The 15,031-nt window shown below is 39.4% G+C and overlaps 1 protein-coding gene across 7 annotated transcripts in view; it reads left to right on the forward strand.

The window, feature by feature from the left end:
* The window catches only part of hectd1 (HECT domain containing 1), a 28,506-nt gene extending 13,514 nt beyond the window's left edge, over window positions 1-14,992 (forward strand). Inside the window, exons 21-43 of one of the 7 annotated variants that reach the window (XM_039678129.2) lie at window positions 55-194; window positions 346-669; window positions 787-953; window positions 1,506-1,706; window positions 2,341-2,388; window positions 2,941-3,765; window positions 5,208-5,429; window positions 5,670-5,848; window positions 6,162-6,318; window positions 6,477-6,699; window positions 6,808-6,862; window positions 7,174-7,356; window positions 7,745-7,958; window positions 8,047-8,129; window positions 8,336-8,463; window positions 8,549-8,750; window positions 9,573-9,710; window positions 9,820-10,427; window positions 10,559-10,637; window positions 11,611-11,704; window positions 11,885-12,035; window positions 13,724-13,868; window positions 13,992-14,992. In XM_039678129.2, coding sequence (XP_039534063.1) covers window positions 55-194; window positions 346-669; window positions 787-953; window positions 1,506-1,706; window positions 2,341-2,388; window positions 2,941-3,765; window positions 5,208-5,429; window positions 5,670-5,848; window positions 6,162-6,318; window positions 6,477-6,699; window positions 6,808-6,862; window positions 7,174-7,356; window positions 7,745-7,958; window positions 8,047-8,129; window positions 8,336-8,463; window positions 8,549-8,750; window positions 9,573-9,710; window positions 9,820-10,427; window positions 10,559-10,637; window positions 11,611-11,704; window positions 11,885-12,035; window positions 13,724-13,868; window positions 13,992-14,129 — 4,704 coding nt within the window. In that variant the 3' untranslated portion in view covers window positions 14,130-14,992. The remainder of the gene's footprint in view (window positions 1-54; window positions 195-345; window positions 670-786; window positions 954-1,505; window positions 1,707-2,340; window positions 2,389-2,940; window positions 3,766-5,207; window positions 5,430-5,669; window positions 5,849-6,161; window positions 6,319-6,476; window positions 6,700-6,807; window positions 6,863-7,173; window positions 7,357-7,744; window positions 7,959-8,046; window positions 8,130-8,335; window positions 8,464-8,548; window positions 8,751-9,572; window positions 9,711-9,819; window positions 10,428-10,558; window positions 10,638-11,610; window positions 11,705-11,884; window positions 12,036-13,723; window positions 13,869-13,991) is intronic. The other 6 variants (XM_039678265.2, XM_039678207.2, XM_039678496.2 and 3 more) reach the window with 6 other exon arrangements.
* The last annotated feature ends 39 nt before the right edge of the window (window positions 14,993-15,031 follow it).

The raw sequence follows: 15,031 nt of genomic DNA on the forward strand, positions 1-15,031 counted from the left end.
ATCTCCACACGAATCTGAGAAAAGATCATAACTTTGTCTCCTCCCTTTCCCCAGGTGGCCAAGCAGTGGTATGACTTTGACAGGTCCTCATTCATCTTTGTTAGGAAGCTCAGAGAGGGCCAGAGCTTCACCTTCAGGCACCAACATGACTTTGACGAGAACGGAATTGTGTACTGGATTGGCACCAACGCGAAGTGAGCAGATTTGTCTTTTTTTGCACTACCAATTTTAATTAAAACCTATATAAATAATCAACAAAGATCATTCTCATACTCTGAAACACAATATGACCCATTTAGAAAAAATTATGCATAAGAAAGTTATTCCTTTTCCGTTTGTCCACAGGACTGCGTATGAATGGGTGAACCCAGCTGCTTATGGATTAGTGGTGGTGACCTCTTCAGAGGGCAGAAACTTGCCTTATGGCCGACTTGAAGACATCCTGAGCCGAGACAGCTCAGCCCTCAACTGTCACACCAACGATGATAAAAACGCATGGTTTGCCATCGACCTTGGTTTATGGGTCATCCCTTCTGCGTACACACTTCGCCACGCTCGTGGATACGGTCGGTCCGCCCTCCGTAATTGGGTATTTCAAGTGTCCAAAGATGGCCAGAACTGGATGACACTTTACACGCATGTGGATGACAGCTCTCTCAATGAGCCAGGGTATGTGTGTTATTGTGTTGTATTTTGCCTGCTTTTATAATAGACTGCTATTATTGCTTTTTTTTAATTAATTTTTTGTGGGTGCACATACTTGTATGACTCATGTTACTGCATTAGGTCGACAGCCACTTGGCCTCTGGATCCATCCAAGGATGAGAAGCAGGGCTGGAGACACATTCGTATTAAACAGATGGGGAAGAATGCCAGCGGACAAACACACTACCTCTCCCTTTCTGGTCTAGAGATCTATGGCACTGTTACTGGTGTGTGTGAAGACCAGCTGGGTAAATGCCACTAATTTCTAATACTACTTATTGTCATATTGTAATTTAATTATAATATTTATGCTTACTCAAGAGCTGTTTCTTGTCCGCATGTGAATGTATTTGACGTGACTGACCTAATTGCAGTAATCTAACCATCTGAATTTTTTTTTTTATTTATTTATTTTTTTTTTTCCTGTTGGGATTTGGTTCCCAAAGCAACATAATTCATAATGCAACTACTACATATTTCTCCAAACTCTTAAGTTTGGCTTTAAAGTTGCGATGTGAAGGAAGTGAAATCGATTATCGAAAAGAGGCTTTTTTTTTTTTTTTGATTTTAGATCAAAGACAATAATAATTTACATTTAATGCCAACTTTAAAAAGACATCTCTCATCATGACAGTATTGGATACTGATTAACCTATTAACTGGAAGTCATTAAAAGAGCTCTTGAGTAAGCATATTTTAAATTCTCTAAAGTATCACAAAAGAAAAATGACCATCATTAATTGCATGCCTTTTTTTTTTTAATTTGACGTTGCTTTGTCTCTGCTCATGTTTCCAATCAGCCAAGGTTTGTTCTGCATTGTCAGGTAAAGCAGTTAAGGAGGCAGAGGCCAACTTGAGACGACAGCGCCGTCTCTTTCGCTCTCAGGTGATGAAGTACATAGTTCCAGGGGCACGGGTGGTGCGTGGCATTGACTGGAAGTGGAGGGACCAGGATGGCAATCCTGCTGGAGAGGGCACTGTGACCGGAGAGGCCCATAATGGTGAGAATTTGATTCACTTCTTTGGCTCTTCGTGTGTGCATCCAACAGTTTGGTAGCTTGTGTAGGACAGCACAATGTGTAATGCTTATGCCATAGCAGATTTCTGTTCAGCGGTTTTCAAGGCATCACTGCATCGGACCACTACATTACTGACCAATCAACAACAATGGAGTTCAGTGGTACTTCAGTGTTTAAGGGAAACAAATTGTGAACATCAAGTGCATTTGCATGTTTTAGAGCTTTCTGCAGCAAATCCATCAAAAGTGAGGGGGGAGATGGAGTTAACCATTACTGACGTTCACACAGTAAAACAACTAAAGTTAAATCACATTTGGACTTGTTTTCCCATCTTGCCTCAGAGCGACTGTTTTCAGACCAGCCCTTATTATTTTCAAGTGACTTCACTAATGCTTTGTGTATTTAAAGAAAATTAAACTGTGGTGGGGTTGATCTGAAACTAGTCTTTTTTTCCCATGTGTTAACTTCCCTATATGGTGCTTTTTTCCTCTTGCTTCTATTCTGCATGAAGAAATGATAAACTATCTGTTTCACACTCTGAAGTTCAATGATACGTGTTAGATTACTACTTTTTGCTCTCTGCAACTGTCATTCCATACTTTTTTGTTTTTGTTAGTTTGCTATTTTGAAGTGCAACCTTTATCCCTCCCCCCCAACTTAACAGGTAACATTTTTACATATCCTACTCGTATTTTCTTTAGCATCCCCTCTGTTGCTATTGATTCTTTGGGCAGCTATGTCTCGGTGTGTAAAACAGCCTTTTTAACCTGTCTCCATCAGTCAAGCCAAGTGCATGTTGATGTCACAATTTGCAAGCTCCGAACGAACTCCATTGCAAGTGTATTTGACACTGACCGAAATGATTCTTCTGTTCTTTTTCTTAAGTGGCTTTGTAGCTTGGCATTTGCAAAATTCTACTGCTTTTTTGTTTTGTTTTTTAATTTGTCATTTTCTGTGCTTCATGTTTCTACCTCACTGCTTCACCTGGACCAGAGTTATTTGGTTGTCCTCTTAGATGATTGTCAGTTGTATGAATATGAATTGAATAGGTTTGGCACAAAACAAAACAAAATTTGACCTCATCGAATGGTCTTGGTTTATTCTGTTGTTTCTGGTCCAGTGTCAAGCAAAAGCTGTTGTCTTTGACTTGCTGCTGTCTCTCTCTGCTCTCTTGCTGGGTCTCACCCGTTCATATCCCCCCTCCCCCACTTTCCAGGCTGGATTGATGTCACCTGGGATGCCGGTGGCTCAAACTCGTATCGTATGGGTGCGGAAGGGAAGTTTGACCTCAAGCTTGCGCCAGGGTACGACCCTGAGTCAGCGCCGTCACCCAAACCTGTCTCATCCACTGTTGCAGGCACACCGCAGTCCTGGAGCAGCCTGGTGAAAAATAACTGCCCAGACAAGGGTGGCTCATCCTCCACAGCGGGGGCCAGTTCCTCCAGCCGCAAGGGTAGTAGCAGTTCGGTGTGTAGCGTGGCCAGCAGCAGCGATTTAAGCCTCAGTTCCACCCGAGTGGAGCGCAGGGTCGAGAGCCTGTTGGAGCAGGGAGTAAGCATCGTCGGAGGGCCCCCGGGGGCGGAGGGCCAAGAACCAATAGTTGTGCTTTCCTCTGCAGAAGCCGGCTCTGTTTCCAGCACCAGCACACTAACGGCGGACACGGGAAGCGAAGGCGGCGAACGTAAAACACCAGCACCCGATGGCACTTCGCCCGCCATCTCTATGGGAATCGTGAGCGTTAGCTCTCCTGACGTCAGCTCGGTTTCAGAGTCGTCTAGTAAGGACGCTGCATCCCAGAGGCCCTTGTGCTCTGCCACCAGCGCGCGGCTCTCCGTCAGCTCACTATTGGCAGCTGGAGCGCCCATGAGCTCCAGTGCCAGTGTCCCCAACTTGTCCTCCCGCGAAGCCAGCTTGATGGAGTCGTTCGTCCGCAGGGCGCCCAACATGTCTCGCACCAATGCCACCAACAACATGAACCTGAGCCGAAGCAGCAGCGACAACAACACTAACACGCTGGGGCGCAATGTCATGAGCACTGCCAGTGAGTATCTTCAACTGCCCATTCTTCTAGGAGCCAGTACTTTAGATCAGTGGTTTTCAGCTTTTGTAGGCCCCTAGAGGAATTTTGTTATTAGAACCTAATTTTTCTTTTGGGCCCTGCCAATTACTTTAAATTTAAAGTATTTTAATTAAATAATAAATTGAATAGCTCATTATTAATTGAAATAATGAAGTTTCCAGACTAAATGTTCTGAAGTGTTTTCACTTTCACATTTTAACCAATGAATTTACATGACTCTTTTATTCAGTCGTGATTTACTGGATAAGTATTTTCATATATACATACACTCATATCCATATAAGTAGGCGTATTTACTTTTCTGTAGGCTGTATAGCATGCTTTATTAATACGGTGTGGTCAGAAATTGATCTTTTAATATGTCTTAGGATATCAAGCCATTAAGTGTTTTTCGGATACAATTTGAAAAGACTCAAACGGACACAGACAGAGTGAAAGACTAGATTTTTTAGTTGTTTCGATCAGCTAGGGTACAAGCGATTTCAAAACATATTTGCTGGTTTTAATTTGATTCTTGGATGCTGTGAACATGTTTAGCTAAGAAGATTGCCACTCCAGTTTAGCGTTTATTATTGACTGCAGTTAAAAAGACAAATAAAAATATAAAGAAATTATTAAAATAACAAAATTATGGCCAGATTTGTCAACTTTTTGGGGTTCTAATTTAACTATTTGTGGCTTGTATTTTGAATATGTTCCCCTGCTCTTTAGGCATTTGCACACATTTGTTCTTTACTTTGTGACTTGATTCTGACTTATTTCGGTTTGTATTTTTATTTATTAGAAAGGTATGTTCTGTTTTAAATTAATTAAGTAAAAAGTAAAATTTAGATCATATGTTAAGGGTTTTCTGGATATATATATTTTTTAAGAAACAAACAGTTGTTGAGAGGGTGAATGAATATCTTGATTAAGCTTATTTTAATGCTTTTTGTTATCAAGACCCTGGCTTCCTGTTTGAGAACCAATGTTTAGATGTCCTTTTAGCTTTATTAATGACAACTTAAATGGAGGCTTATTATATTTGTTAATCAAATAACGAATATTCTCAGAAAAATTTAGTCATTTGTTGCCTTAGAAATTGCACTCGGAAAGCATGCAAGTATAGAAGTGATAGTACTGCATTGTAAATACCACTATTTCATCTGTAAGCTTGCCTTTTCTTTTTCAGGATATTTTAGTCCTTATGTAATGGCAATCATTTTGTTGAATTTATTTTTGAGTAACATCCTGCTCCAGAGTATATTCTGTGAATATTAACAGGATTCTAATATTGGCCATGATTTGCATACTGCAGCCATTTTAAGCATGTTTAGTTTCTAGAGCAAGCTTTTGATTTCAGTTAACTGCTTATTTAGTTTTTTTTTTGTAGACTAATCACAGTTTTTGGGTTTTGTTTGCAGCTTCTCCTCTTATGGGTGCACAGAGCTTTCCTAACCTTACAACCACTGGTACCACCTCAACTGTTACAATGTCCACCTCTATAGTAACCAGCAGCAATAATGTAGCCACGGCAACTACAGGTTTGTCCGTCGGCCAGTTGCTCAGTAACACGCTGACGACCAGCCTGACCTCTACATCTAGCGAGAGTGACACAGGTCAGGAGGCTGAGTTTTCACTCTATGGTAGGCCATGTTACATTTATTATACACTCTCTCTTTTCCCTCACCCTCAATTGTTCTAGTACAGCCCCTTCCTCAGCCTTGTTTCTCTTTTTTTTTTCTTTTTATAAATATTAATCTCTAATTTTATGTTTTTGCTTATTACTAAACTAATTACTCAGTCTTGTCCTCTGAATTCATCTCATTGATATTTTTTTTTTTTTAAATATGAAGGCTGATTTATTTTCATTGTCTTCTGCTCAGACTTCCTGGACAGTTGTCGGGCCAACACATTGCTTGCCGAGTTAGATGACGAGGAAGACTTGCCAGAGCCAGATGATGACGATGATGAGAATGAGGATGACAATCAGGAAGAACAGGAGTATGAGGAAGTTCTGGTACGGTCCAGGGTCAACCTTGGTTACCACGTTCATATTCATAGGGTAAAACCTGTTGTAGTTTCAATAATAGTACAGTGGAAATCCTTTATTTTTGGTTTTCTTCGTCTTCTCCTCTCTGGTTACTTGAAATTTGGTGTTTATTAAATTTTTTTAGTTTGGTGAAGTGTTTTTTTTTTTTTTCTTCTTCTTTGGGTTAAGAATGTATTTGGTGTTCCAGGTTCGTTTTTGTTCCAGCATGTTTCCTCTGTGTAGCATGTCTTTGGTTAGGTGAAATATGTGTTTCACATTTGCAAGCTGTTGAGCATTATATGTAAGAGAGCTTTACCACTCTGCTTTTTCAATGGTGGCCTAAAAGGAGGAAGAGGAGTATGAAACCAAAGGGGGTCGGCGCAGGACATGGGACGACGACTTTGTGCTAAAGAGACAGTTTTCTGCTTTAGTACCTGCATTTGACCCTAGACCAGGCCGCACCAACGTCCAGCAAACTACTGACCTGGATATCCCTACACCAGGTACTGGTGACAAAATTAATTCTCACACTGTTGGCTGCAGTACATTACAGATTTTTCATTTTTGGGTAGACTATCCATTCAACAATAGGGAGTCAATAGCCTGAGTCAAACACAGCAATCCATTGTGATTTTGCATGGCTCATGTTTAATGTGTACAGGTACACCTCGCTCAGAGGTACAAGAGGAGGTGGAATGCACTCCTTCACCCCGTCTGGCTCTCATCCTGAAAGTAGCAGGGTTAGGGACTACACGAGAAGTAGAGCTACCTCTCACCAACTACAAGTCCACCATTTTCTATTATGTCCAAAAGCTTCTCCAGCTCTCATGCAATGGTGCTATTAAACCTGACAAGCTTAGACGCATCTGGGAACCTACATATACGTGAGTCTAATGTTTTACAGTTCTTTTCAGTATTCAAACTTTTGTAGTCATTTTCGTAGTGCTTTTTCCCCCAGAAGTCTGTTAACAAACATTGTTTTTTTTTTGTAGGATAATGTACAGAGAATTGAAGGACTCTGACAAAGAAAGAGAGAGTGGAAAGATGGTAATGACACGTTTTTAATGTTTCTCCTCCACTCTATCTCTTTACCTATCTTCCTTTCATTCACTCTCTTTGGCTCATTAAAATCTTGGCTGTGATTTTTCTGTGGCTGTCCCCGATGTGTAAATGCTCCTTCTCAGTAAATTGTCTGTCAGACGTCACTAACATTATAGCCAGAAGACTGTGAAATGACCCCAGTGGTATCTATTGTTAAATGCACGGGCTTCTCTAGTGGTTAAGCCTACTGTAATGCATGTATATTGCGTGAGACTTTACAATCAGGAAAGACCAACATTTGGTTCTTCCTGTTGTAGGGTTGCTGGTCTGTAGAGCATGTGGAACAGTACCTTGGCACAGATGAATTACCAAAGAATGACTTGATAACCTACATGCAGAAGAATGCAGACTCAACTTTCCTGCGCCACTGGAAATTAACCGGCTCTAATAAAAGTATTAGGAAAAACAGAAATTGTTCACAGCTCATAGCTGCATACAAGGTATAGAATGCCATCGGATGTGCATATATATCTGTACATACCATCTTTATTTTCCCTTTTATATTTTTGAGTATTTTTTTTCTCTTTCTTGCTTGACTGTCACTTGTGCAGCCACCTGTTAGACAGTTGTTGTAAATTCTATTGCCTAAATGGGTGTAAATGTTGTGCCATGAAGGTTTAGCTGTCATTGTGGACTTTCTCTATTTGCTTTGATTTTTTTTGATTTTTTTTTTTGTCGTCTTTGGCCATAAACTATATAATTTGGTAAAAATTTAGTAATTGCGTTGTTATAGGTATGTTGTGATGATGATGATGATGATGATGATAAAATGGTTGGGAGGAAAAATGAAGGGTAGTTTGTGTTAACAGTACTTGCATGGTTTTACAGGACTTCTGTGAGCGTGGCTGCAGATCTTCAGGCCTGGGTTCAGGGACTTTGTCCGCCACACAGAGCTGTGACATCCTGAGTGCTGCACGTGAGCAGGCTCAGGCCAAGGCGGGCTCAGGCCAGAGTGCATGCAGCGTAGAGGACGTACTGCAGCTCCTTCGCATCCTCTTCACCATCGGAGGAGAACCTTCATCTGGCCGCACACTACAGGAAGGTAAGGAGTGCCTTCCCAGAGCATTGTCTTGAACCAGTTGTATTTGCTTCCATTTTTATAAATTTATAAGTCACATTTATTTGTGTAGATGTGGAAGAGCTACAGTTCAATGCATCACCTGAGGAATTCACCAGCAAAAAAATTACAACCAAAATCCTGCAGCAGATCGAGGTAATCTGACTTGTTCAATGTAGTTTTTTGTTTTTTTTATGCATGTTATACATTGTAGATGCAGGTTAGTTCAAAAGTCAGGTCTGTATAATTTTTCTTTTTTGATTATAGAAATAAATACTTTTATTCATCTAGGATGCAATAAACTGATCAAAAGCCACAGTAAAAACATTTATGATGTTACAAAAGATTTCATTGTCTTTTAGGAGCCACTGGCCCTGGCTAGCGGGGCTCTCCCTGACTGGTGTGAGCAGTTAACCAGCAAGTGTCCTTTCCTCATACCCTTTGAAACCCGGCAGCTTTATTTTACATGCACTGCGTTTGGAGCCTCCAGGTTTGTGCTTACAGTTTTCAAAGTGATCTTTACTTCATTCATACAAATCTGAAATTGCCGTTTGAGAATTTGCATCTCTCTCTAGGGCTATTGTCTGGCTCCAAAACCGAAGAGAAGCCACTATGGAGCGTTCCCGGCCATCCACAACAGTTCGCCGTGATGATCCCGGCGAGTTCCGTGTTGGTCGGCTCAAGCACGAGCGTGTCAAGGTGCCTCGTGGAGAGAGTATGATGGAGTGGGCTGAGAGTGTGATGCAGATACATGCTGACAGAAAGTCTGTACTGGAGGTAAACACCAGAACAATAATGTTTGGGGAAAAAATTGTGGGATCTAAAAGTCTGAGAAAGTCTGTTTTCATTACAAATTATGGTAACACTTTATTTTACCAGTGTCCTTGTTACACGTTACATGTAAATGTAGTAATAGCTAAATGGTAACACTTCACAATAAGGTTCCATTAGTTAACATGAACTAACCATGAACAACATCTCTGATAACTCGCAATTGCTGTTAAGTGTGATCAGCTGTTAAGTGTTATTGTTTACAAAATTATAATATAATATTAGACTTTTTTTGAGTATGCACATTTTGTGCTTCTGTTTACATTTCTTTTGTAACTTGAATGTATAGGAAGAAAGAAATATCCTTTCTACTACTTACTTACATGCACTTTAGAGGTGTTGTTAAAGCACTGTACAGTGCTTGTCACAGTTGTGTTTGTTTTCAACACATATTGTACAGTTTATTCTGCTGAATAAACCATGACAGGAAACAAACATGATGGGGTCAATTTGTTCTTTAACATTGGTAATACTGCGCACATTATTTAAAAATATACTCTGGCACTTAATTACTTGTGTATTTACTTATTATTGAATCGATATCGAAGCTAATAAATCAATATTGAATCGAATCGAATCGAAGCCTCAAGAATTGAAATCGAATCGAATTGTGAAATACCTAACAATACCCAGCCCTAAAATTAAGTCATCTTGTGGCCTCCTTGGCAGTTTGCTGAGGCCCTGCCCATAGTTGAGAACCTCTGCTCTTGAGCAGTGAAAATCCATCTCCGACTGTTTAAGACTGATAATGATGGATATCGTGCACAGGTGGAGTTCCAGGGGGAGGAGGGCACTGGTCTTGGACCCACCCTGGAGTTCTATGCCCTTGTTGCTGCAGAGTTCCAGAGGACTTCCCTCGGTATCTGGCTCTGTGACGACGACTTCCCAGATGATGAGTCACGTCAAGTAAGTGCTTTACAGCATGTTTACCTGTTAACCACAAGACTCTAGCCATAGGTATGAGACTGTTCTCAATTGGCTGATTCATTTTGGCTGACCTTTCATTGTTCATCAGGTGGATCTGGGCGGAGGCTTAAAACCTCCCGGCTATTATGTGCAGCGTTCCTGCGGCCTTTTCCCTGCTCCCTTCCCTCAGGACAGTGATGAACTGGAGCGTATCACCAAGCTTTTCCTGTTCCTTGGCATCTTTCTGGCCAAATGCATCCAGGACAACCGTCTCGTTGACCTGCCCATATCCCAGCCTTTCTTCAAACTGCTCTGTATGGGTGACATCAAAAGCAACATGAGTAAGCTACTTTATCAAAACCATATTGAGTCGGACTGCCACTTCTCTGAAATCCAGTCTGAGGCTTCCACTGAGGATGGTCAGGACACATACTCAGTGGGTAGCTTTGATGAAGACTCTAAGTCCGAGTTTATCCTTGACCCACCCAAGCCCAAGCCACCAGCTTGGTATCACGGCATCTTGACGTGGGAGGACTTTGAACTAGTGAATCCTCACAGAGCACGCTTCCTGAAAGAGCTGAAGGCGCTGTCTGTGAAGCGCAGGCAGATCCTAGGCAATAAGAGTCTGTCGGAGGATGAGAAGAACACACGGCTACAGGATCTCATGCTAAAGAATCCTATGGGCTCTGGCCCTCCACTTAGTGTAGAAGATCTTGGGTGAGATATGAATGTCACTTTGTATATTAATCAAGGAAATCAATATCGTGTGAATTTCTTGCTTGTCGCCGAGTATTTTAATTACATTTTTATGTTGCTTATCTAAATTTCTTTGTTTTATTTGTTATTAGATTAAATTTCCAGTTCTGTCCATCATCCAAAGTACATGGCTTCTCATCGGTAGACTTGAAGCCCAATGGAGAAGATGAGGTATGTCACATGTTTTTCAGACATGCAATGTTATGCCCTGTGTTCTCTATAATGAAAATGAAATCTTCTCTTTTTGTGGTTTCCATTATTTTGTGTATTTGTAGTTATTGCAATGTAGAAATATTTGTATAGCAGGGACCCTTCATCACCCTTAGGTCAGTACTTCCTGCTGTCATCTTGATAAAATCACACTTGCTTTTGGGATAGTCGGCAGGATGCTTGAAAGAGATGGTTACGTTTTGGGTCAATAAGATGGTATATTAGAAATGTGCTGATACCTATGGATGAATATTCAGAATACTGATAGTTTGATTTTCTTAAAGGAACAAAATATCTCCCAATTAATGCTGTAAACTATACAGCCAGGGAACACTTTCATTTGGTACATTACAATAATTTTAGAAGTTAGAATTAACAACAGAGCCCAAACTATTTTATATATATTTTTTTTTTTTTTTTGCATAATTTTACTCATTCCCATAGGTTTCATGGTCAGACCAAAAGAGTGTACACCACTGATCTTTAAAGTGGCATGCAAATAAAGCCACCTCTCGGACAGCTTGAGTACAGCTCGTTTAGCTCTTAAATGCTTAAATGATCAAACACACAAAAAAAAGTAGTTGCAAATAATTATAAGCATTGATCTGCATTTAATTTTTTTTATTTTTTCTGTAGTATTTCTACTGTTGACACTGAACACTATTGTTAGACCCACCTCAAAAACTTGTCATGATGTTTATTTAATTTGTCCCTTTATTCTGTTTATTCTGTATTTATTTGTGCTATTGTTTGCAAATTATTAATTTGTTCTTATTTTATTACTGACGGTTAACTTAAGTTCAAAGTTTCAAATAAAGCCTGCAATTAAATGCAGACTGTTTGCTTGGTATCTAATTATGCAATGCATTGTTTCTGCTGTCATCTTGTATAAAATAAGATTTAATTGCTATTAATTCTGCTGTCCTCTTTTCAGATGGTCACAATGGACAATGCTGAGGACTATGTAGAGCTCATGTTTGACTTCTGCATGCACACAGGAATCCAGAAGCAAATGGAGGCCTTTAGAGGTATGATAAGATTGGCAATACTCTCATGCCTTGCACTTTACTTAAGGTACACTCAGTGTGTATCAAAGCATACAAAAACAGTATGTGTAACTTGGCTGTTCAAATATAAGAATATTATGAGTGACACTCATTATTACATTATTCATGTCAGTTATAAATATGGTGCTTTTTTTGATACAGAGGGCTTTAACAGAGTGTTCCCTATGGAGAAACTCAGCTCATTTAGTCATAAAGAAGTGCAGATGATCTTGTGTGGCAACCAATCTCCATCCTGGACTTCTGAAGACATTGTCAACTACACAGAACCTAAACTTGGTTATACACGGGACAGGTAGACATTTACTATTATTTCTATTGCTCTACATTGTCTTGGTAATTATTTGGGATGCACCGATATGATAATGTTGGCCATTACCGATAATACTTTTTATTTGAAAGTCGATAAATCTAAATTCAAATGTAATTTTTGAGAGCCTGATTACAAAAACAAAATTCACCTTTAAAAGACATGTCACAAGTACATCAAACATGTACAAAAGCCTAGTTTGAACAAGTGTAAGTTTTAAAATTATTTAACTTAACTTTCTTTATCTTTTTTTTCAATCTATTGCCTTACAAACAAATAAAATAATGCTAACTAGTCACAACATTATTTGTAGAGTAGCCTATGTGCAGACAATAATGAAATTTTTAATAAACCATATTGTTGATGGTAAATGATATTTGTGCAATATTATTAATAATGCATCAATGTTTTTTGGGAAAAAAAACATCTAAAATCAATATTACTCTTTTAAATTACAGCATTGCTGTTTAAAGGACAAGTTCAGTATTTTACATTTAAAGCCCTGTTTTAAGATTGTTTCTGATGAAATAGAACAGTTCAGATTCAGATAAAAATTTGGGCACATGCTGCTGGCCTGAGAATTTTCGGTTTCTGTGGTTGCGCTCTTCCTGCAACGTGCTAAAACATTATTTTACAGTAGTGTTTTCATTATAGTGTTACGTAGTGCACAATTTACACTTTTAAGTGCAACATTTTCACGAAGATAATGCCATATGCTTACTAAACATAAAGAACCGCCCACCATTGTTTTTTACACTAAAATGCTGAATATAATGTGAAAAGTTGGTAATTTTTACACTCCCCCTCCTTTCCACTTGGCTGGGTGTGACATCATAAAAGGGATTCCAAGTCTTAAGTTAACTTTAGTCCATCAGCAAGTAGGCTTGCAATTATTTAGAATAATTTTAGATTCAGAAGTGATGAATGGAATAACTCAATTGTAATTGGATGGTTGGGGTGCATAAAGGACAAAACCTTCATTGGAATATACATGTAAATAAGCTTAACTGCAGGAATCTGTGAGGGAACTTGTTGTGAGGGATCAGATTTAATTTAGTGTGATTTACTGCAATGCTTTTTCTTTAGTTCGTTGGTCAAAAGAACAAAAGTGAATGCTACTTACTTGTTCAGATTACATTTTAGGGTGAAGTTATGTTGGTCATATTTCCAAAAAGTAGAATCTGTGATTCTTAATGACAGTATCCACACCGCGCGGTGACTGACAGGTGCACACTGTCATACGCTCTGTGCCGTGCCGAGGTACTATTCGCGTAAAGATGATAATTCCGCGAATGACTGCAATTGCAGAATTCGAACAGAGATGGCGACAAAGAGGAAAAAACGGCGGACTGAAGCTTTAAATTAAAATGATTTCAAAATAGTACTGTTTGTATTGCTATGTAGTATGGTTGGGATTTTTTTTTTCTCCCTAATAAATGCAGCCTTGGTGAGCATAAGAGATTTTAAAAATTTAAAAACCTTACTGACCCAAACTTTGGATCACTGAACATAAAACATTTATTCTAAAGTCGTTTTGCATGTGCCATATTCTGCTATTAGAATATTGTAGTAGTCGTGTATAAATGCGGGATTCACATTCAAGTGTATGAAATGATGTATTTGGGCACATTTCATATAGTACACATCATGTTGATGATTTAATTGTATTGCAGTCCTGGTTTCCTGCGCTTTGTGCGAGTCCTGTGTGGAATGTCATCAGATGAAAGGAAAGCGTTCCTCCAGTTCACTACAGGCTGCTCGACCCTGCCCCCTGGTGGACTGGCCAACCTCCATCCACGTCTTACAATAGTCCGAAAGGTATGTAAGCTCACTTTTTATTTTTATTTTTTTCTCAATATGCTAAGATCAAGTCCAGTTAACATTGTTAACAAGAAAAACTAACATTCTCTCTTTATACCTGCTGTTGTCTTTTCTCCTTAGGTTGATGCAACAGATGCCAGCTATCCTTCAGTTAACACGTGTGTGCACTACTTGAAGTTGCCGGAATATTCTTCCGAAGAGATCATGAGAGAACGCCTCCTTGCTGCCACTATGGAGAAGGGCTTCCACCTCAACTGAGCATGCTCTCTCTACATCATTGACCAACTCCCATACTGGTGAAGCCTGTTGTGTTTTGTTGCAGAAAATAAAGCTGTGCTCTGAAATCCCCCCCACACCCCCCAAGCACCCGACATGTACCCAAATACACAGGAAAAACAATCCCATCGCAGCTCCACTAGTTCCTGAAACCAATTAGGGTCTCCTCCTAAACTGGCTGCTTCACAAGGCCTTTCCCAGGTCACTCTACTGCTTTAAGGGCTTGAGCCACTGGCAGCCAGGGTAGTCTCTCCTCACCTACTGTGTTTACTGTCATTACTCCAGGTCCAGTGTAAATTTTGGCATAGATCATCTTTTTTCAGACTTAAACATCACCACCTGCAGCTGCAGTGTCAGACCATGGACACAAGCACACCTGCTTCTGTAGAGCTAACTATAGAGTGTTTGGGCATTTCCTTAACAGGTTTTAAGTTTTACTAGTGCCTGCATTTGTTGAAATATTAGGATTTTTTTCTTTCATTTGTTTTACTTGATGTCTACATACAATCATGCACATGCTTTTTCTTTCTTTTTTGCCTCCGTTACTGTGTTGAGTATGTTTTCAACTGTTCATTTCCCTGCTAAAGGATCAAAGTCCCTGAGTGCATTTGTGTAATTTTACAATAAAGCTATAGATACAGAAACACTGGTTCTGTGTGCAAGGCACATTTAAAAGAGAAAAGAGAAAAAGACAAAGCAAAAAGCAAGCTGTGCTTTCCCTTGTATTTTCTTTGTATATTATAAACATTTATTTAACTCAAGTTGCAGTTTGAAGTAAACAAATATTTTCAAATGTGTATGCTCCAAAAATAATCATTAAAATGTTTGCAAAGTATCAACACTCATTTCTATGACTAAAACTTTTTTTTGGAAGAATGGGAAAT

This window comes from Pimephales promelas, chromosome 15 (genome assembly GCF_988280905.1).
Source record: "Pimephales promelas chromosome 15, fPimPro1.hap1.1, whole genome shotgun sequence".
NCBI classification, from domain to species: Eukaryota; Metazoa; Chordata; class Actinopteri; order Cypriniformes; family Leuciscidae; genus Pimephales; species Pimephales promelas.